A 21,272-nucleotide genomic window follows, 5' to 3' on the forward strand; every position below is an offset into this window, starting at 1 on the left:
ACTCCAGGAGCCCCCAAACCCAGCTCCCTCACGTCCAGAGGGGGAAACCGAGGCCCGGGTCCGCGTACCCAACCAGAGACGGTCAGGCCCCGGCGGAACTGGGAAACTTCAGGATCATCAAACACATCCTGACCCACGGTCACGATGCCCCGAAGTCAGCTGCTCGTAAAAGCCTCTGGGACTCTGGACGAGCCTGCACACGAAGGTGAGAGCTGACGTAAGCCGGCTTCAGATCCCCGCCCCCCTCCTGCCCCGCCTCTTCCCCTCAGCCTCAGTTTTTCCCACCTGTAAACTGGCGATGAAAAGAAAAAGCAGCCGAGCAGAGCTGGCCACCACCTGGAGGGGGTGTGAGCCAGTGGAGTAAACCGTCTGCCAGGGGTTTTATGAGGCCGGATGACAGCAGCTGTCTGTGCGTGGAGTTGTTAGTGTTACGTTATTGAGGAAAGCAATCTAGCTGCTCAATCAACTCGACAAAGCCACATCCTTTCACTATTTATAGACAAGACACGAAACAGGAAAGGTGCCCTCCCCACCCCAGGAGGGTGCAACCCCTCAGCCAGGCACTGCCCAGGGGGCCCCCGCCGCCCATCGAAGGCACAGAGAATGAGGAGGGGAGTCGGTGCTGGGGTCCGGCCTGCGGGGGCCTCACGCTGCACTCCGGCACTTAGCGGGGTGGAGCAGAGGTGTCGCACGGGCCCTCTCCCGCTGCCATCGTCTGGGGAGTCCCAGCACCCGGGCTGTGCCCCCCGACGTCCTGATGAAGGGCTTCTCCTCTGCCAGCCAAGGGTTCGGCCCGCCCCACCCTCTTCCTGCTAAGGGCATAGTTTCCTTTCTCTTTAAAAAAAATACGTATCTCTTTTCAGTGGAAAAAACGTTAGCTGCCGTTCAGAGGCAGGGCCCCGTCCAAAGAGGCACCTTCCTGTAAAGAAGGCGCGTTCCCTGCCGCGTCTCCCAGCAGGGGAGAACGTTCTGGTTCACAGTGGGTGTCTGACGTGTGTTTTCCTTCCTACCTGGCCCCAAAGCTGAAGCCGCATAAACAGAGGAAGCCCTGGAGCAGACCTGAGAATTCACCTGTTCCTTCCCCAGCCTCGCCCAAGACTCCCAGGTGACTCAATGGAAACATCCAAACTGGGTGGCAGGAGACGCGAAACGTTAGGTCCCCCGGAAGCGGAGGGCCAAGGCACTTCCCGCCGGAGCCTCTGAACCTCCTCTTCTAAAGGGAAGTTGTCGTCCGGCCCCGCTTCCTCGGAGACTGGCCACGGAGGCCTCGGGCAGTGCAGGCAAGACAGGGCAGGGGTTAGAACACTCGCTTCGGAGCGAAAGGAGAGAGGCCGGGCCAGGCGCCACTCCGCACTCTTCGACCCCGGCAGCCGCTGAGGTCTTTGCGCTCGCTTACCCCCCACCCCCACCCCCACCCCAGGCCTGACCCCACATGGTGCCGCGGGCTTGCTGGGAGCCACGTCAGGCCAGGCTCAAGCCACGCTGAGCTCCCCTCCGCCTGACAGGTCACATGCACTGTTGTCGCCTCTCCTGTCCCCACACTAGAAAGTCACCTCCGTGTGGGCAGGGGCTGTGTCTGACCTGAGCCTGCCATGCCAAGGCCCTGGAGCAGAAAACCCAGCACACGGCAGGTGCTCAAAGGTGTCTTTGGGGAAAAAACAGACAGGACTGCTGATCAGAGTCCCCGCAGGTGATAAAATCCTCAGAAGCCCCTCCCCACGCAGCACCCGGCCTGGGCCCACCAGGCAGCACCTTTTGGCTTCTCCGAATTCGCTCATTAGCCAACTAAACATTCGAGAAGGAGGATCCCGAAACCAGCCCTGTCAGCTCAAAAGGAGAAGGCAGGGAAGAAACGGACGCTCAGCCGGTGTCTAAAGCCTGCCGCTCTTACGCAATCCTCGGGCCGCGGAGAGATCGATCGTGTCAGCCCCACACTACCGATGGGGAACCTGAGTTCCGGTGACCCGACGACCTGGGGTCACAGAGCTAGCAGGTGGCGCAGCCAGGCCTCAAATACCGGATGGTCCAAAGCTAAAGCCCGCCACCGGCCAGCCAGCTGGACTTGCCCTCTGAGCGCGATGGCTCACTCCGCTTCTGCGATCACCTGGAAGGCGCCCAGTGGAACAGACTTTCCCGCGGGCAGGGAGGCTGTCCCAGCAACCCTGGGGCCTCCGCTCCCAGTCCAGGACCAGGCAGGCCCCAGAAGCCTTTCGATGACCCCCCGGGCCTGCCTGCAGGGCCACCCCCGCACAGCAGCCCTGCAGGGATGGCGCTCTGCCCACAGGGACAGGCGGCGGGTCTTTCCTCCGCAGCCACGGGCCCGCTACACCTCTGCTACTCGGTGACGCCCTGGGAGGGCTTTCACGCCGACAGAAACCTCTTTTTCCGATGCTGAGCCCTGCAGCCACCTGACTAGCGGCTTCTGGGGAAGGTTCCTTCTCTTTTGGGGTGGAAACAGATGATTCACCAGGTACTAATGCGCCGGGCACTGTGACACGACCGTTTCCCACACCCTATCCCTAGGGGAGCCAGCAGACCAGCTCGGAAAGCCAAAGAACCTTCCGAGAGGCCGGGGTGAATGCTACAGAGTCGGAGTTTCCACCCAGGATGGCACCAGAAGCCCGTACCCCAACACCTTTGAGGAAGGAAGGTGTCTTCCCCGCTCAGCCGCGAGGGCCAGGCCACCCATATAGCAGACCCTCTGGGGCTTCACGGGAACAGAAGGGCCCAGCCAGAGGCACAGGCCCCAGGGGCAGAGGGAGCCCGGGCCCCTCACGGGAGTGGCCACAACGTCCCCAAACTGCACCATGAGTCCAGACCTGTGCCCCTCCGCAGCTGGACCCGGCTGTCGCCCCATCCCCGCTCTGGTCCCCAGGCTCCAGCACAGTGCCACCCAGAGGTGGGGCCTCTGAGAATGGCACTTCCGTTCCGTCTTCCAAGTGGATCTGTGGGGTGTGCACAATGGGGTCTCTGTGGGCCAAGCTCGGCCGAGTGCCAGGCCAGACTGAGGCAGGCTTCCCGCCAAGGAGGAGGGGGCCCTAGGCCCCAGGGAGGAGACAAGGCCGGCGCCCAAGCCCTGATCAGTGGCCTGGCTTGGTCGGAGGGGTGGGGAGCACGCACACTGTCGCCCTGTCCCCTAGAAGCGTCTCACCCCAACGCAGGCAGGGGGCTGCAGTAGCCCCCTTGTGGCCCAGGCTCCAGCCCAGAGAGACTCCAGGGTCCCCTGGGCCAGTCTGTCCCTGCTCCCCGGTGGCACAAAGAGACCCCTCCTGCCTTCCCAAAGCCCTCCGCACAGGTCCGGAGACCCCCCAGGCCCCATGGGTGAGCACAGGGCCAGAGCGGGCGTGGGGCAGGCGGGAAGGGAGTCGTGCATTCTGGGAAGCCACGCATAATTAATCACACAGCATTAATCCTCCTCCCGACAATAGCCGCTGCGCTTCCCCTGAATCCCAGCTGTCGGTCTCTGAATGGAAGGAAGCAAGATTTAGGGCATCAGGCGTCGGTGAGGCTTCTGCAGGAGAAGAAAAAGGCCCCAAAAAAGCAAAAAAAAAAAAAAAAAAAAAAAAAGTAGTGTGCATTCATTAGCATCTGACAAAGACACAATCCTTTTTGTCTATGAAACCGCTCACAGACCTGCTTAATTGGTTTCAGTTCGGGGAGGGTGGGGGCAGTGAAGGGGGGGCTGCTAGCCCACGGGCCAAGGGTTGTCAAGGGAAGGGGCCCCGAGCAGTGGGAATGCGGCACGCCGAGGACCGGGACGGAGGACGGCTGGGGAGCCACTTCTCCCTCTAGCCCCCCCTCCATGGGGGGGGGGGGCCTTTCTCCAGCCACCAAGCACCTCCTCATATTTCCCACCAGGGACAAAGTCAAGCTGAAGGGCATCAACCACGAGAGAAAAACTTCCCGGGGCCAGAGCGCACAGGGAGGGAGCGGACTCTAACACGCCCCCTGCCCCATCAGGGTGGGTTGCGGGCTGTACCCACCCCCCCCCCCCACACACACACACGACACACGCTGGTTTCCCAGCCAAGGACCCAACGCTGGGTGGGCGATGGACTGGATGGAGGGTTCGGGAGTCGGGGCTGTAGATGCCGTGACAGAAGCCAAGCCACCCCCCAACCTGGGCGATGGGTCCCCCAACCTCACCTGAGGTCAGAGAAGGTGAGCTGGGGGAGACCCAAGGCCCAGGGGGGTGGGTTTGGCATTAAAATAGCCACTTCTGCCTGAGGCACTGCACTCACCTGCCTGGAGGAGGCACTCCCCGTGGGCAGGGTGGCGCGGGGGCTGGGCCGCTCCAGAAGGTCCACAGCCTCCCTGGCGGGTCACTGTTTCTTAGGGATTTTAGCAAGAGGCAGGGTACCGGGAATTCCCGACTAGCACCCCAGGAGCCCAAGGTGGCCCACAAAGGCGTGCTCGAACCTCCAGCGGCCAGACCAGCTCCACACGCAGCATAATTGCTGGTGATTAAGTAATTGCCAGACTTTGTCCAATAAAAGTAACACGTGACCGCGCCCAGCCTTCTGGGCCATCTCCAGAAGACAATGGCCCAGTGTTCTGTCCCCGCGGGCCCCCGCTGCAGAAGGCAGGGGCTCTGCTCCCGACAAAAGCACCAGGTCCCCACAGGGGCGCAGGGGCGCGTACTCACACACAGGCTTCCGTGCCGTTGGGGGACACTTCACAGTTCCCGCCATTCATGCAGCTCTCGCTGGGCTGGGAACATCGCAGTCCTGGGGGGGGGGGGGTAAGACAAGAGGTCAGCCCGGGTGGCACTGGGGCCCTGAGCCCAGGGAAGGACCCACCCCAAGGGACGCAGCCACCCCTCACCCAGAAGGCTCTGCCTTGTCACGGGGTTGCTGGGGACAGGAGACCTCGCGAACCCTCCCAAACGTGAACCCCAAGGGGCTTCAACGTTCTGCCCAGAGTTCTAGCAGTCAGAAATGGGGGGACGGACAACAGGTTGGCTGGCCGGCAGGTGGACAGGTCACGCTCGAAGTGGGTAAGGGTGGCCTGAAATGCCATCTGGACAACAGTAGAGGAAAGCTGAGGTGACCCTGGGCGGCTCTCCCAAACTGTGCACTCCCCCCCCCCCACCTATCTTCAATGGGGAGCCCAAGGGGGCCCCGGCCCCTATCCAGCCACCAAGATTGTCTGGCTGTTCAAACATGTTCTGTGAGGGGGCGGTGCTGGGGGGGCACGCTCCCCACCCCCCACCCCCCCCCCCAGCTCGTGGGAAAAAGCGACAGCTGCAAAGCCCAACGCCCCGCCCGCCAACAAAGCGCCAGCTACGGAATCAGAGCAGCCCATTGTCACCAGGGCCGCCTCCTGGGGCACCGGGGCTGCACCTCAGGGACCTGGCCCCGCCTCCAGGACACCCAATACCTGCTCCCTCGGGCAGGCATCCTCAGCTACATCCAGGGGAGGGGGGTGAAGGAGCCCCATTTGGAAGGAATTCGGCCCCATTCCCAAGAAGACATTAATAAGGTGGCCCCCTCCCCATTTTACCAGCGCTGTGTAAAGTAAGCCCCTCTTGGGGGCGCGGAGGGGGTGTGACTTGGAACCCCACCTTCTGGAAGTGGGGATCTAATTCTCCCCTCCAACTTTTAGGAGAAGATAGAAAGGAATCACCACTAGATTCCTCCACGCGAAGTGGAGAGAGGGGTAAGCGCTCCTTCTCCGGGTCCCTCTCCACCCTCGCAAGATTTCCAAACTCGAACTCCGAAAAGTCAAAGTCCCACCAGTCAGTCGCGGCGGGGTGTTCCGCACACCTCCCCCCCCCCCCGCCCACGCCAAACTGTCTATGAGCCGGGATGGGGGCAGCGATCAGGCGTGGGAAGGAGACCCCTCGGTCCGCGCCTCCCGCCTGGCCCTTCGCGAACTCTCCTAAATGAGGAGAAGGCCGGTCCGCCCGGCGCCCCACTGCCCACCGCGCCCCGCAGAGCTCCGTAAAGGCAACGCGACGTCCGGGACCCCACACTCCGCGCCCCAACATCCGCCCCCGGCGCGGGCCAGAGGCGAGGAGAGAGAGAAATGGCCCCCAAAGCAACAGGAAACCAAAACCGACTCGATTCAAATCGAAAAGTAGTAGGCAGCTCGCCCGCCTGCCCCGGCGGCAAGCCCCACGCGTGGCTGATGGAAGGACGAGCCCGGGGCTGGGCCTCCGGGGGCCCCTAGCGCCCCCACGCCCGGCTTCAAACCCGGGTCCAGGCGCGGGCGGCGCGAGTCCAGCCGGACTGGGCAGGCGGCGCGGGGGAGGGTCTGTCCTCCCCGCGCCCCGGATCGCCCGGTTCTCTCCGCACCCCGCCCCCCCCCCCCACCGCCCCGGCCGCCCGTTCCCAGCCGCCCGGGGCGCGCGCGCAGGGCGCCGCCAAAGTTTCCGAAGGGCGCGGAAAGTTTCGGGCTCGCGGACGGGCGCCTACCTCGTGCGGCGAGCGCGGGCAGCAGCGCCAGGCAGAGCAGGGGCGCCAGGAGCGGCGGCATGCCTGCCCGCCGGCTGCCCGCTGCGCCCGGTGGCGGCCTCCTGCGCCCGGACGGCGGGGATCTGGCGCACACGCGCGCGCCGGACGGTCCCACGGGCGGCGGCGGCCCGCGGCGGCTCTCCGCTTCGTGGCGGGTGGGCGGGCGGCGCTGGGCCCCCACGGCCTCCGGGCCCGGCTCGGCGCCCCGGCCCGTTCCTCCGCTGCGCTCGCGCCCGCGCCCCGCGCCCCTGCGCTCCCTCCCGCGGCCGAGGCACTAGTGAGGCGCAGGCGGCCGCGCGCTCCGCCCCCGCCCGCCGGCCCCGCCCCTCGGGCCCGCCCCGCCGATCCCTCCGCACCCCTCGCCCTCGCTGGCCGCGCCCCTGCGCGCACCGCGCCCGCCCTGCGTCTCCTCCGGCGGGGCGCGCATCCGGAGCCTGGGTGCTCTGGGGTTCGGGGCCCCGGCGGGGAGAAGAGGCGTCGGGGGCCGGCCCTAGGGACTACTTCTTGTTCGAAAGTTTTCAGCGGCAAAAAGTTTGGTTCAGGGCTGCGGAAGGATCCGGCTCTGACAGTCGATTAGCCGGGCGACAATTGGCAAAGATTTGCATCTCAATAGCGGCGGAGGCGCGGGCGGAGTTGGGGGAGAGGAGCCTTAGGGGGACCTTGCGCCGTGGGGAGCTGGGCTCGGGGAGGTGGGGAGGAGCGCCCGAGGCAGTTTGGGGGACCCCGAGCGCGGGACGAGAGCTCAGGAAGAAGTCGTGCCCTTGGCGGCCGTAGGGAAGCCCCTGACCCAGGGGCTCCAGTCCCAGGAGCCCTGAGGTCGCAGTTGTAAGCCTCCAGGAGACAGGCCGGACACCCTGGCTCTGCTGGTCGGGGCACTTGACCTCGAGGGATGGTGGCGCCGCGGCTGCTGCTGCTTTTCGGAAAGAGGGGGGCTCCGGCTGCCCCGACGGACCAACCTGGGGCTAATGCCTGGCCAGACGGGTTGCGCACCCGCTCCCCCAGGAGGGAGCCGCCCCTAGACGCTCCTTGATCACTGTCCAGCCCCTTCTCCTGTCGCCTCCCGCCTAAGACGGCCCGCAAAAGCGCACGGGAGTCCAGCAGACCCACTGCAAGCGTCCCGGGCGCCTCCCACGTGCTCCTTCCGCATGATTTATTTCTCCGCCGCAGTGCCAGATTTGGGCATCCTGTGCCAAGCCCGGGTAAGCGCTGGGCGTTCAGAATGCCTGCCATAGTCCCTTCTGAAACCAAAGTCCGTGGCTCGGCGCCGGGGACAGACTGCCCTCCCCCCATCCCCACCCAGGATGGTGAGCCGGGCATCCTGGCAGCCCTCTGGAGTAGGTGATGCCAGAGGGGAGCTGTAAAGGCTGAGAAGGACCCCACTGAGTGAAGGACAGTGGGCGAAGAGATCCAGCAAGGCGGCAGAAACCCTGGAGGCTGGCAGCCACCAGCGCAGGGAGGGCCTACGGGGTCGGCAGAGTGCCTTCCTGACTCCTGCCCACTCTTCTTGGCACACCTGTTGTCGGGCACTGGGGGGCAGCTGGGATGCTGTGAGCGCTGGACGGACGGCCAGTCCGGGCCGAGGCAGCTGCCGGGGGGGGGGGGGGGGGCTCCCTCGCCTGCCTCCTTCCAGAAGCTGGCTGTGCTTCGCTTCCTGCTTCCCGGAACCTGGGGTAGGGGTAACTTCTCTCGGGGCCCGTGCCCGGGAGCCGAGGCGCCTGAGGCAGCAGAGATGTTTATATGACAGCTGCCCAGCAGCTTGGAGAAGCAGATTGTCCGTACAAGGAAGAGGGTGGCCGCAGAGTCCCTCCCTGTCCCCCCCTCCCCAGCTCACAGACTCAGGGCTCTGCCCCCCATATCCCTTTCTACTCTTGGGGGAGGACTGGAGGCCTCAGGCCAGTGGGTGCTCCTCTGGGAGCCACCGCCTATATGCCCCGCGCTGGGGCCTGCTTTCTGCCAGTGGCTGCAAGTTCAGCCCTGGCTTGGGAGCAGCTCTAGAGGAAGGGGAGGAAGAAGGAGGGCGCACTGGAGGAGGGGAGGAGGGAGCACGGGAGGAGGGGAGTCTCACCTGGGTCTGCCCAGCTGTGCCAGCTCTACTCTGGGCCTCACACAGGAGCCGGGTGCTCTCATTAGCCCGTGGTAGACAGGGCAGATGGGTTTCCCAGGCTTCCAGCCCCTGTGCCACCTGCCACCTTGGGTACCCCATGGGCGACAGGGACCAAGGAGACCCCAGGAAAGCCAGAGTGGCCGGGAAGGGCATGAGAATGGCCACGGCAGGGATCTGGCCGGAGGGCGGGGGCTGGGGCGGCACGGAGCTGGATGGGGGGGGGGTCGCCTGGCTCAAGGTGGGGGCTGAGACGAGGCCGCTGGTGAGGAGGCCCCAGGCTGGCGGGGCGGCCGGCAACCAGTAGGGCTGGGGCTGCAGGCCTGGCTTCCAGAGCGGTTGCTGAAACTGTCTGGCCGCCACCTCGGGTACGCGGCATCTCCCCTGGGCCAGCGGGGTCTCCTTAAAGAAGGCCGTCACACTCCGCACCTTAGGCAGACTGACCCGGGTCGGTTCCCCCTCTCTGTTGCCTCCAGAGATACCGCGGTGCCGTCGTCAGGGTGGGCGGCGGAGGCCGAGCTGCCCTTTGGCCCATTCCTGTCCCCAAAAGGAAAGCCCGTCCCAGCCCCCTCTTGGAGAGGGGGAGTCGGCAGCGGCTCTGTCTGCTTGGCAGTGGTCAGTGTGGTGAAAGCTCCCCAGGATTCCGAGGTGCGGCGAGGGCCGGGGGGTTGGGAGAAGGTAAGGGTTTGCCCCTCAGTTCTGAGGAGCTAGGCCGAGACCAGCTCCGGGCAGGTCAGGTCTGGGCCTCGGTCCGCAGCAGCAGACGGGCTGCGGGGGTCACAGGGGAGGGCTGCCGGGGGCCGCGTGTGCCCACCCCCCACCCCCGGCCTCATACGTGGTTCCCAAGGTCGGGGGCCGCAGGTCGGACTTAGGGTGCCGGCCCAGGTCTGCCCGGTGTGGATTGCAGTGGCCCCAAAGCAGAGGGAAGGGTGTTGGCGGGGGGAGCAAGGGCTCAGGAGTTGGGCTGAGGGTGCGGCCTTTGACAAGTGCACTGGCCTGAGCTGGGAGGGGGGTGCCTTCCAGAGCAGCTGTGGGAAGATTCCAGAACACAGGGGAAGGGCCTCACTCACTACCTTCTGAAGTTGATTGTAAAACATATCTGACCCGCTTGCAAAGAGAGCCCGGGGGCCTGAGAAGTGTCCAGACTCTTACCCCACCCGTTAAGAGCCACGGCCAGGCGCAGGCCCAGCGCTGGACTCTGACCGCTGGCCCACCAAGGGACCAGCACTGCCTCCTGGGCCTCAGTTTCCCCTTTACCAAGTCCTTCCTACGTTTTTCTGCCCGAGACCAGCCAGGAACATTTCCCAGAGGTCTGAGTGTTTTCCAGGATGTGGATCTGGTGGCTTTGTGGCGTTGCTGCAGGTGGACAGGCCAGGGCGAGGTCCCCAGTCCCCTGAGCTGGACGCTCGGCCAGAGCAGCGTGTCTCCAGGCAGGGGCACGCGTGTGGGGCTCCTTGTTTCCTGCTGCGCGTGCCCCGGGACGGGTTCAGGCAGAGCCGTTCAAGGGCTCCCCCTTGTTCTGAGGAGGGAGGGCGGAGGCTAGAGCCTTGAGTTCGCGTCCCTCGTTGCCCTTGCGCCTCACAAGGGGGCCCCTGTCACCAGGCCCAGGTGTGCGCCCCGCCGTCCGCATGAGGAGCGGGCTGGCCGGGGCCACCTGCAGGTGCCGGGCATCTGCCCTGGGCCAGTCTGCACGTCTTGTCTTCCGCAGGCATGACTCCTCCCTCCTTAGCTTTGCCTCCTCCAGGAAGCCATCCCAGAGCCCCCGGGATGGTCCCCGCACCGCTCACCTGTTGTTCCAGGGGGCCTGCGGTCCTGGCCCTGTCCCTGTGGTCCTGGCCCCCCACAGATTCAGGCTGACCTGTGACTAACAGAGGGCTCATTCTGCGGGGGCCTCTGCACAGGGCCCTGCTGGGAGTCTTGTCCGCCTGTCACACACAGTGGTCACTACTTGGGACCCCAAGGCCTCTTGTCAGTGCAGGGCCTGAGCCAGCTCCCTCCTCCTACAAGGCCCCGGAAGGAGGGCCAGCATCCCAGAGGTAGGCCCAGAGCCTGGGGAGCCCGTGTTGCCCGGGCAAGTCCCCCAACAGGTAGCCTGCCTCCCGGAGCAGGTGAGCCAGTGCAGACTGACTGGCGTGGCCTCCGAGGGCCACAGAGCTTGTCATGTGACAAGTGGGCTTCAGGGTGGCCAGAACAGTACAGACCCACACAGAGACCCTGCCTCCCTCCGGGAGCCCTCGCACTGCTCAGGGCATAAGCCCTAACTGCATGGCGTCCCAAGCCCCGCGAAGGAGGAGCCCCACTCGGACTTCTCCAGGTCCCCGGATTCCCTCAGCTGGCCACAGAGCTGGAAAGGGCCGACCCGGGTGTTGGGTCACCCAGTGGCTCACCTCTGGGTGCCCCAGGGCGGCTGAGGCCTCAAGGAGGAAAGGCCCTGTGGGGACTCTAGGGCCCCGTTGAGATGCTGAGAAAATCTGGGAGCTTCGTGGAGGAGGGACACTGTGGACGTGGGTTCTGAGAAGGCTTTGGAGCTCACAGGTGACACCTCCAGGCAGGGGCTGGCTAGGGGACTGGGTCCCAACGGGGAGGCCGTCACCACGCCCATCTCACAGACCAGGCACCGATGCTCTGAGGGTGGTCGTGGCTCCCAGCCTGGCACCCAGGTCTGCCCGCACCAGCCCTCAGCCCATGCGTCCCGGGACCCTGCAGGACCTGTGGGGCAGGGGGGCTGCAAGGGAGATCTGCTCTGGGCACCTTCCACCCTGCCTGGCCCTGTTGGCTGCAGCCCAGAACTTTCTCCAAAAAGAAAGGGCCCCGGGAGACGAAACTGCTTGGCCCCACCCCTCAGGCTCTGGTAGAAACGGAGCCTGCACGGGCCTGAGTCACTCAAGGAAAAGCCGGCCTTGCAGAGTCCCTCCTCCCTCTCCCCTGCATCCAGAGTCGGGGGGGGGGGGGGGGGGGGCGCTTCCTCCCTCCCCCTCTCCCTCCCTCCCTCCCTCCGTCTCCTCCTCCTTCCCTTTCTTCCTTTCTGGGGTTAAAAATAGCTGGAAATATCCCTTTCAAAGTAAGTCCATTTTTATTTTTACAGGGAAGATAGAGGGTCCCCCCACCCCCCGGCCCAGCAGGAAACCCTCAAGAGGAGCCCCGAAGACCCGCCCGGCCCAGGTGGGGCTCTGCCGTCGGCCTCAGCCAGTTTCTCAGGGCTGCTGGGCTCCCTCCCATTTGCTCCCGACACATTTAAACATGTTTAGAACTTCCGTCCTCCCCCACACTTCCCCCACGGCCCCCTGTTAAAAAGAAAACGGGGCTGGAAATCGGGGTTTGGGTTACAGGGCGCCCTGGGAGTCGTGTTCCTGAAGTAACACTGAGCCCAGACATCAGCAGGTACAGTACATCTGTGAGTTATTTCCACGTCTCCAAGGGGAAGGGAAAAACCCCCAACCATCCTTAAGTAAGACCGGGATTCTTCTATATTTCTGCCTTGACAGCTCAGGAAAAAAAATCGCCAAAAACCAGAGGCGCTGCTGAGTGTTGGCGTGGGAATGTTGGTTTAGTCAGAGACTTGCTCTGGGCCGTTTAAATAAAAACAGGCACTTTGGTGGCAAATGCCAGCGGGCCGTGCCTGGGATTGGAGCTCTGTGCCCAGAAAGGGGGTTTTGTGACCTCCCTCTCCTCTCCCCCGCCCTCCCCGCCCCCTTTCCCTCGGCTTCTCCAGCCTCCTTATCACAATCAGCATCTCACTGGTAAACGTTCAGTGCAGTAATTTTCAAAAATCAGCAGGGAAAGTCAAGCCTTTCATGTGGCCCAGAGCGCGTTGGCCAGCTGGAGGCCAGGGCTCCCCAGCGCCCCCCGGAGCCTGTCTCCGAAGCTGCCTCTGCAGCCTGAGGGTCTCTGCACAACGTAAATCAGCGGGAGTCTCGCTGGGGCCCAGGAACGAGACAATACTTGCAGGGGTGTGAAAGCGTGATGGGACCAGGCTGTGTGCTCCCGGGGACCTCACAGCCGCCAGGACTCGGACACGGGAGCCTAGGGCCACTGCCCTGCCTTGCCTGGGACGCCGGTTCCTGGCCAGAGCCCCGGCACTGGGAACTTGCCTTCGGGCCGGTGCCCCGCTCGGGGTGGGGGCCGTGTGTAGGCTGAGCACCGCGGCTGCCCCGTGAGGCCGGGTGGGGAGGGACTCGGTGGTTTTGTCGCTGATCGGTTCCTGTGCGTGGAGGGAAAGCCGGTTCCCGGAGAACAGGGCTGGAGGCGGGTGGGGGCGACAGGGGCCCGGGGCCCTGCTGGTGCAGGATGGGTGTGCCAATACGGTGGTGGGTCCCTTTGTGCCAACTGTAGGCAACTGTAGGCAAGCTGGGAAGTCCCTCCGTACCAGGGGAGGTGGGCCGCTGCCGTGCAAGGGACGCGCCCTCGCTTGCCCCCTCCCTCCCTGGAGGCCCTCACGAATGGGGGCTGCCCGGCCTCCTCGCCCAGAGTCGGGGGTGGGGGGGGGGGTCCGAGTGAGGTCGTACTAACCTCGGCTCCTCACTTAGCACGGCAAGCCTTGGAGTTCGCTCAGGAGAAGGACAAGGGAAGGAGACGCCAAGTTGCCCCCGCCCGGGAGCTCTGGGAGCGCGTGTCCCTCCACGGCCCTGACCCAGGCTGCCGCCGCGCGGGGAAACCGATGCGCTGCCCACGGTCCATGTGTCCATCTGTCTGTCTATGGACCTGGGCCCCTCCCCCAAGTCGGCGGGCACACGCCCGGTCCTGCGCTGAGAGGCCCCCTGAGCACCCTCCCCCCGGCCCCCACCCCGCTGACCGCAGCCAGGGCAGAGGGGCAGCCACGGGGAAGCTGCCGGAAGGATTTGAGCCAGGGGTGTTGGGGAGCCTGTCGGGCTGTTTCCTGGCTGGGCCCGGGGAGAGGGCATTTCATGGCCTCAGAGTGTATTTGTGGGGTGCCTTCCCGCTGTGCTGGGCCGTGACCCAGAGCATCCCTTCCGGGTGGCTCTCGGTGGGCGGGGGACGGTGCACATGCTCCAGGGGGAGGAAGAGAGGAAGACGACAGGCCGGAGTGTGCGGGGCTGGGGGGCAGGAGGGGGGCGTTCTGGCGGGGGGGTCAGTGCACGAGGCTTCTCTGAGGTGACCCGGGAGCAGAGACCCAAGGAAGCCAGGGGCCGGCCGTGGAGGTAAGTGGGGAAGAACGTTCTGGCAGAGCAGCCCCCTACCCTCCCTCCTGTACTGCCCTCGCCCTCCCCTCCGCTTCTACGGGGGACCCACCGCGGATGCCACGAGGGACCGGTGACTGCCAGGGCTCGCGCGTGTCTCAGCCTGTGGGGCGTGGCAGCGGCAGGCTCGCGGAGGGTCCTTTGACGAAAATCCGGGTGAGTTCAGCGGTGTCCCCGTGCCATGTCTCCGTGGCTCTGCCCGCTGGGAGGCGAGTCCTGGTTTGTCGTTTGCGGCTCCTGGACCGTTAGGACTTGGAATGCGTCCCCAAGGAGATGTGGGACGGGTTCTCCCCGGAACCCGTGACTGAGCCCTTACTTGGAAGTAGGGTCCCTACAGACACAATCAAGACGAGGTCAGACTGCAGCAGACCAGGCCCTCGTCCAGTGACTTGCGTCCTGAGAAGAGGGACATTTGGACACGGGACACGAGGGAGACCACGCGAGCACCGACGGGGAGGCAACGCACAGGAACACAGAGGACGGCCTGCCCGTTGTGGGAGGGACCCCACAGCCTCCGGAGAGAGCCCCTCAATTTCAGACTTTTGGCCCCAGAATGGAGAGAATAAAGTTCTGTTGTCTGAAGATTCCAAGTTCGTGGCACTTGTTACTGTGGTCCCAGAGGACTAACACAAGCGGTGACGGTGTGTGAGTCTCAGCCTGGGCCCGAGGCTGCGAGGGCGCAAGGGGGCGAGGGCCACGGGGGCGTCCCGGGAGGATGGGGAGGGCAGAGGTTCTCAGTCCCCTGCCTACAAGACCGCTGTGGCCACGTGGACAAGCCGGTCCCTCTTCAGATGAAGCAGCATAACCAGATCCCTGACGTCTGGGACATTTTAAAGTGGGACTCACCTCGTCGTCACGGGGAGCAGGGGGAGCCTCTCTCCGGTCCCGGGCTCTCTGGGGGCTGCAGGACTCTGTGTTCCGTGTCCGCGGTCCGCGGTGTCCTATCACCCCGCTTCGGGCCACGGGGAGGGCTGAGAGATGGCGGCCCGACCCCCGCCAGGGCGAACACTCTGTTGGACTCGAACCGGCTTCGTCCCCAAACTCAGGCCCCGACTGGGCCGACCCCCTGCCTGGGGCGGGAGCTCCAGGCTTTCCAGAAGAACCGTGGGGGCCAGCTGTGCCTCTGAGCTGGCGCCCCTGTCCTGTCTTCTCCACCCAAGCCCGGGCCAACCCTCCCCGGGAGGGGACAGAGCGGCCCGGAGGAACAGGTGAGCCAGCGGTGGCCGGCGAGGGTGGGTTCACGCTCCGTGGGACTCAGGTAGAAGTCAGGAGGGCACAGGTGCCCGGCCTGCCCACCGTTCCTCTCTCCTCGGGGAGACGTGCCTCGTCCGAGGCCCGGCCGAGCGGCCCCCAGAGGAGCCGGGCCTCCCAGTTCCGCAGAAGGAGGAAAGTGTTGGTTTTCTGGAATGTCGGTGAGCCGGCTCCTTGAAAGCCCAGCCTGGGCTGTGCCCGCCGTCCGCTCGGGGTTGGTGTCTGCGCTGGCCCCCCACTCGGATTTGAGGAGCCACGGGAGGGCCGGGCGACGGGGGCTCAGCTCGCTCTGTGGCCGCCGGGTCTCCCAGCCCAGCAAGCGGGGACGTGGACGTCACCGTATGCGGAGTCCCCACACCCTCGTCTTGGCCTTTCCTTAGTGGGCTCATCTTCTAATGCAAAGGCGTGGAATCGGGGTTCCAAAGGAGAGGGGCGCCTGGCGGGGGGGGGGCTCAGTCGGTCATGCGTCCGACTTCAGGTCATGAACTCGCGGTTCGTGGGTTCGAGCCCCGCGTCGGGCCCTGTGCCGACAGCTCGGAGCCTGAAGTCTGTTTTAGATTCTGTGTGTCTCCCTCTCTCTCTGCCCCTCCCCCGCTCATGTTCCCCTTCTCCCTCTCTCAAAATAAATAAACGTTTAAAACGAAACAAAACAAAACAAAGGAGACTGAGGACGGCGGGGGAGGTGGTCCCTGTGGAGTGGCCCAGATCCCGTCCCTGCGAGGGGTCCAAACGGGCCTGTGCTCAGGGCCACGGTGGGGGAGGGGAGGGGAGGGGCAAATCTGGGGCGGGTCCTGGGCCGAGGCCTGCGGGACTCCTGTGTTGTGGGCGCTCCCAAGGACACCCAGTGGGGACCCCGGGAGCCTGAGGGGCGGCCTGAAACTCAGACCAGCTTCCTGCTGGACAGATGCTCACACTCTTGCCCCTGTGGCCCGTGCGGCCCCGTCCTGAGCGAGGCCCTGAAGAAGGAAGGTGGGGGGGTCATCCAGTCCTGGCCGGCACCGCCTCGGGGCCCCCCCCACCCCAGCAGGAGGCCCCGTGGAGCTCGGAGCCTGGGAGGTGGCTTCCCATGCAGGACCCCTCCCAGTGGGACAGACCCTCTGCTCAGGAAATGCAGGAGGGCCCCGACCCCCCGAGGCCAGGGACCCGGCGGGCAGAGACACAGGGACAGCCACACTGTCCGCGGGTTGGAGGGCCCGGGCCTCCCCGGCTTTTACTCTTTGGTCTTTCTGTGGGAAGCTACTTTTTTTCTCACCTCAACACCAACTGAGGAGAAATAAACATATTTGTATGTCCCCGTTACGTGTTTTTACACAACAGAAAATGGCATCCCCCTCCCCCCCATTATAAAAACGCAAACGAAACGAACAAGCATAAAGAAAGTTCCACTGCCTACGACCCCCAGCGGAGGCCACGTTCTCAATGAAACAGGCGCTTCTGTGTGCTGTCGGAGCCCCGGGGGGACAGTCTCGGACCCCCCGGGCCTGCATTAGGGGTAGAGGTGCATCTGAGGAGCCCTGCCCTCCCCCCCACAGCGCCCCTCCCCATGAGCCTTCCCTAAACACGCCATCCGACTGCTGGCCCCACCGTTGTGGGGAGACATTGTGGTCATCTTTCTTTTTTTGTTTTTAACGTTTATTTTTTTTTGAGACAGAGACAGAGCATGAGCAGGGGAGGGGCAGAGAGAGAGGGAGATGCAGAATCGGAAGCAGGCTCCAGGCTCCGAGCCGTCGGCACAGAGCCCGACGCGGGGCTCGAACCCGCGAGCCGCGAGATCGTGACCCGAGCCGAAGTCGGACGCTTACCTGTCAGGGCGACAGTGTGGGGGAATGCTGACACTCACGTGCTCCTGCCCTCTGTTCCCGCGTCTCCTGTGCAGCCTGGCACCCAGGAGCGGAAAGGGAAGCCTCCGGAGAGCCTCGTCCCGGGGGCCCCGGGCTGCCCCTCGAGGGACGCCCGCAGCAGCTGTGTCCAACTACCCCGCTAGTCAGTTGTTCCCACGGAACTGAGTCTGTGTGCTCACAGTTCCACAGAATCTGTTTCCGAGTACAAATGCCGTTTGCCCCCAGGTGAGACCCGTCTCCAGAATAGCCAGAATTTTGTCCCACGGAGTTGAGCTCTTCCCAGGACCCCGCGAACGCCCCAGGTCGAGAAGCCTCACCCCAAATGGCGACCCCAAACAGGAGGGCAGCAGGCGAGCAAGCCCTGGGCGGGGGTGAGGGGGACTTCCAAGCCGGCAGTTTCCAGAATCGTCCCTAAAGCCCGAGGGAGAACTCGGGGTTGTCTCTTGGGCTCTGGGGTCAGGACCCCTGATCCACGCCTCCTCTTGGCCGCATCAAGCAAGCCGGGGGGCTTGGGTGGGTGACTTTCCCGCTCTGAGCCTCAGGCCCCTCATCTGTAGAATGGGCTCACTCCCGGGACCTAGGAGGGGATAGAGTGAGCCGAGTGGATTTCAGTGAGTCTGGGTCTGGCCCGTGGTCAGCACCTTCCGTGGACAGCTGTGGTTTGGAGACCCACCACCGGCCCGGTCACCTGCCCCCGTGTTTGGACTTCCGGGTCCAAGGGTCGGCACGTGGCCCAGGCTGGCCAGGACAGTCCACTACCACAAGCGTGGCTGAGCCGGGGGGACACAAGTGTCTTTGCCAGACTGTGGGGAGTGGAGCCCGAGGAGCCCAGAGACAGACAAAGTCCGGATGGCATCACTAGACCCCCTGGGTCCAGCCACACCTGACGCTGTTCTTCATAACCCCACTTATCTTTGCAGGAATATACTGTTTACAAAGCAATGAAATATTCCTCTTCTCCCTTTATTCACGGTGACCCTGCTACAGGCTGGGCAAGCTCTCCCACCTGCAAGCCCGCTGGGAAACGGAGCCCACGAAGGAGAGGACAGCATTCAGCACGGCACCGGGAGCCCGTCTCCCTCCTCAGACCTCTCCAGAAGCCCGCTGGCCGGGGCAAGCTGCCGCCCGCCCGCCCGGCTGGCGTGTGAGGGACCGCTCAGGGCTTCCCGAGCTGGCCCGCGAATGGGTCAGACAGCAGCCAACAACTCCTCGCCGTGGCCCGCTCGCTGCCCTCACCGGATTCTGTGCCGCTGCCCCTCGAGCCTGAGAGAGCCCCCGGGGCCAGCAACCTCAGGCTTGCGGCAGACCCCCGGCCAAAGCCTGTCACGGCAGACGCCGCGCCCGGCCCCTTCCTCCCCACCCAGGCCCGGCCGCGCCACCGGCCCCCTCCCCACCCAGGCCCCACGGCGGGCACCCTCCCTCCAGACTCGGACGCTCCACCCGCCCCCGCGCACACTTCCTCAACCCGGGCCCGGCGGGGGCTGTTTGGCCAGGCCGCCGGTCCAGGGGCGGGTGTCGGCTCCGCTTGGGAAGCGGCCCGGCCCCGGTGTTCTCCCACACGCCGAACCGTGCCCGCCGCCTCCGTCCCAGGGCCGCGCAGGTGTTTCCGCACGAGGGGCTTGGGGGACCTCAGAGCCTCGCGGCAGGAGTTGGAGGCCCCCGCAGGCCCCCAGCCAAGCCACAGATTCTGTTTACTCTCAGAAGAAAGTTCCCACCTTGCAGCCAGGCTGCAGCGTGTCCGAGGCCCCCCGGACGCCGCCCAGCCCCGCGCCCTGCCTGGGAGCTGGCCCGGAGCCGGACAGACCAGCCCGGCCCTTGCGCTGTCCCCTGACCCCACGCACCCCCGCTGCTCCTCGGTCGGGCCGGGTCTCCGTGGCCCCTCCACGGAGGGGTCTGGAAAGTGGGCCAGTGACACCCCCACAGAGAGCTGGGGCAGGTGACAGTGGAAGCTGGCTCAGACCCTGCCCGGGGGTGGGACCCCTGCCTAAAAGGAGCCCTGCCCTCGCTGGACCGAGGGGGTGGGACGTCGTCTGGGGGCCTCACCTGGGAGGGGTTCCCCACGCTTAGGTCCCAGCCTCGCCCGGCCCTGGGGTCACAGGGGGTTCCTCGGGCCCCTGTCCCCAGCATCCTGCCCCACCCCCAGGAAGGCCAGACCTCCCAGAACAGGAAATGTCCCCCTAGGACTGTCCCCTCCCTCCCTGGGTTTGAGGCTTCATTCTGGCTCTCGCCGACTCTGTGACCATGGATGAGTCACCTCACCTTTCTGAGCCTTTACGTTTCTCCTCTGGAAAATAGGGATACTCCCTCCTGCCCCACTCGTACCATGGGGTTGGCCAGGGATCGAAGAAGGAGGCCTGGGCTGAGAGCACCGGATGCTACGAAGACTTTCGGCTCTTTCAGCCTGACTGTCTGCCCTGCCGGGACCACAGGTCACCTTGGGAAGCTTCAGTGAAGCTGCATTGAGCACACGGTAATTCACAAAGGAAGGAAGACACTTTACAGTTTCTTCACGCTGTCGCATGGAGCCCTTCCCTGGAGCACCCTGATCACTGAGACACCAAGTGGCCCCTCAGCCACACTGTCTCCCAGTCAGGGCTCTTCCTGGGGTTTGGAAGGTGGGGGTCATCACCCTCCTCCCAAACGAAACTGACCCTCAAAAATGTGTTTATCAGGATTGGATCCCAGACTCTGAGACCCTTGGTTTACGTTCAGACCTGGAGGGCGTTTACTGAACACGCCCTGGGGCACGCCTTGCACCTTGCTCTGGGCGCTGGGTTTAGGCCTCCAGGAGCCACAGCCGCACAGGTAGGCAGCCTGTTGTGGCTCAGCCGGGGGCCCTTGACCACAGGAGGAGGAGGAGGCGGGGGCTCTGAGCCCCCGGTAGGGCCCCTCCTCTGCTGTGGTTCGACGGCTTCCTGCGGGAGGGACAGCCAAGCGGGGTTGGCTGGCTGGAGAAGCCGGCAGGGGCCTCCGAGGAGGGGACGGTGTGGCCTGGGCCTGGGGTGTGGGCCCTGCCCCAGCCGGCCCCGCTGCTTGGGACCTGGGGGCCTGAGGCTGAAAATGGCATCTGACAATTCTTTCGGGAACTAGCTCCAGCACAGTCAGGTCAAGGCCAGCCTCTGGGGTGCAGTAAACAGGAAAATCCACGGGGCGCTGGAGGCCCAGGGAGAAAGGAAAGGGCTGGGTCAAAGGGTCTCACAAAATGTTTAAAACGGGCAGGAAATGATGGCTTCTTAATGTCCCCGTCCACCCCCACGCTGCTGAGCCAGCTCTCGGGCTCAGGGTCCTGACATCGGGAACCTGGCGTGTGTGGCTTTTGGGAGCCCACAGCACGGGCCGGGACTGGCTCCCACTTGACACCCCAGAGGAAGCCCAAGGTCGCCGGCCAGCTCTCGGGGCCCCCTGTGGCCTGGCCGTGGCGTTGTGGGCCCCTCCGTGGACGAGAGCCCCTGTCCCCGACCCCTAATCGTGTGGCTCGGCCCGCCCCGGCTGGCCGGTTGGAGCTGTGCGTGGGCAACTGAGGCCCGGTGGGGAAGGGACTGGTCCAAGGCGACCCCGGGGGGCCAGCGGCACGTATCTGCTTCTGGGTCTGGTGGCCTGGCCTTGACCCCAGCCTGCTTCTCTCTAACAAGAGCGTGTCCTTCTGTGGACCCCGTGCAGAAGCCCCAGGGCCTTCTCAGCACACCCCAGGCCCCAGCGGATTCTGGGGACCTCTCAGTCATCACCCCAAAGTGGAAACCTGGCCCTGGCACCCCATACCGTGAGAATTCTTGGAAATCGGGTGAGCCACGTGGAGTCGGGGCCCATCAACGTAGGCCCGCACGGCCAGGGTGCACCTCTCCTGGGCCTCTGGGACGTGGGGCGGGGGCGGCGGCCCCGTGAGCAGAAGATGGCTTGGCAGAGGGCCGTCCCCGTCCCGGACGGAATATGGATCTGTTCTGACATCCGTGTGTAGTAACAAGTATAAAATGTTCATAGTTTTGAGCCAGTGATTCTCCTTCTGGGAGTTTATCCTGAAGGAATAACGTGAAACCCAGAAAACCTGCCTCCCAGGCCCCTCCGGCCGCGTTATTTATAACTGGGAGAAGCTGGGAACGACCCAAGTGCACGGGGAGGCCGGCGAGGAAAGCCGTCGCGCGTCTGGTGAGCTGAACAACGTGCAGCTGTTCAAAGTCACGTCTGTGGAAAGTTCCAGCCAGGTCAGAAATGCTTCTTGTGTGATGGGCGGTGGACGGGGCAGAACACGGCGGGGCCGCAGCTGAGGGTTTCGGCTGGCAGCCGGGCAGAGCGGCCCAGGACCACCCGTGCCACGGACGCACCGTGCGCGCTCGTGGGAGCTGAACGGTGGGAAAACAGTGGTTCTGCTCCGGTCTGTGGTCCGTGGCGGGGACCGTCTTACCAAATCACGTGATTTATGGGCTCAACC

At 64.8% G+C, this 21,272-nt stretch overlaps 1 protein-coding gene across 1 annotated transcript in view; it reads right to left on the minus strand.

Annotated features, from left to right (window-relative positions):
• Positions 1-6,516, minus strand: part of NOTCH1 (notch receptor 1) — a 44,009-nt gene extending 37,493 nt beyond the window's left edge. The window contains 2 exon segments of the mRNA XM_047093694.1: positions 4,646-4,727; positions 6,417-6,516. Of these exon segments, the coding sequence (XP_046949650.1) occupies positions 4,646-4,727; positions 6,417-6,477 (143 nt within the window). The 5' untranslated portion in view covers positions 6,478-6,516.
• Positions 6,517-21,272: the final 14,756 nt, after the last annotated feature.

Source organism: Lynx rufus, unplaced genomic scaffold, assembly GCF_022079265.1.
Source record: "Lynx rufus isolate CCGP_SWC_20201006 ecotype Redwood Valley unplaced genomic scaffold, mLynRuf1.p SCAF_36, whole genome shotgun sequence".
Classification (NCBI taxonomy): domain Eukaryota; kingdom Metazoa; phylum Chordata; class Mammalia; order Carnivora; family Felidae; genus Lynx; species Lynx rufus.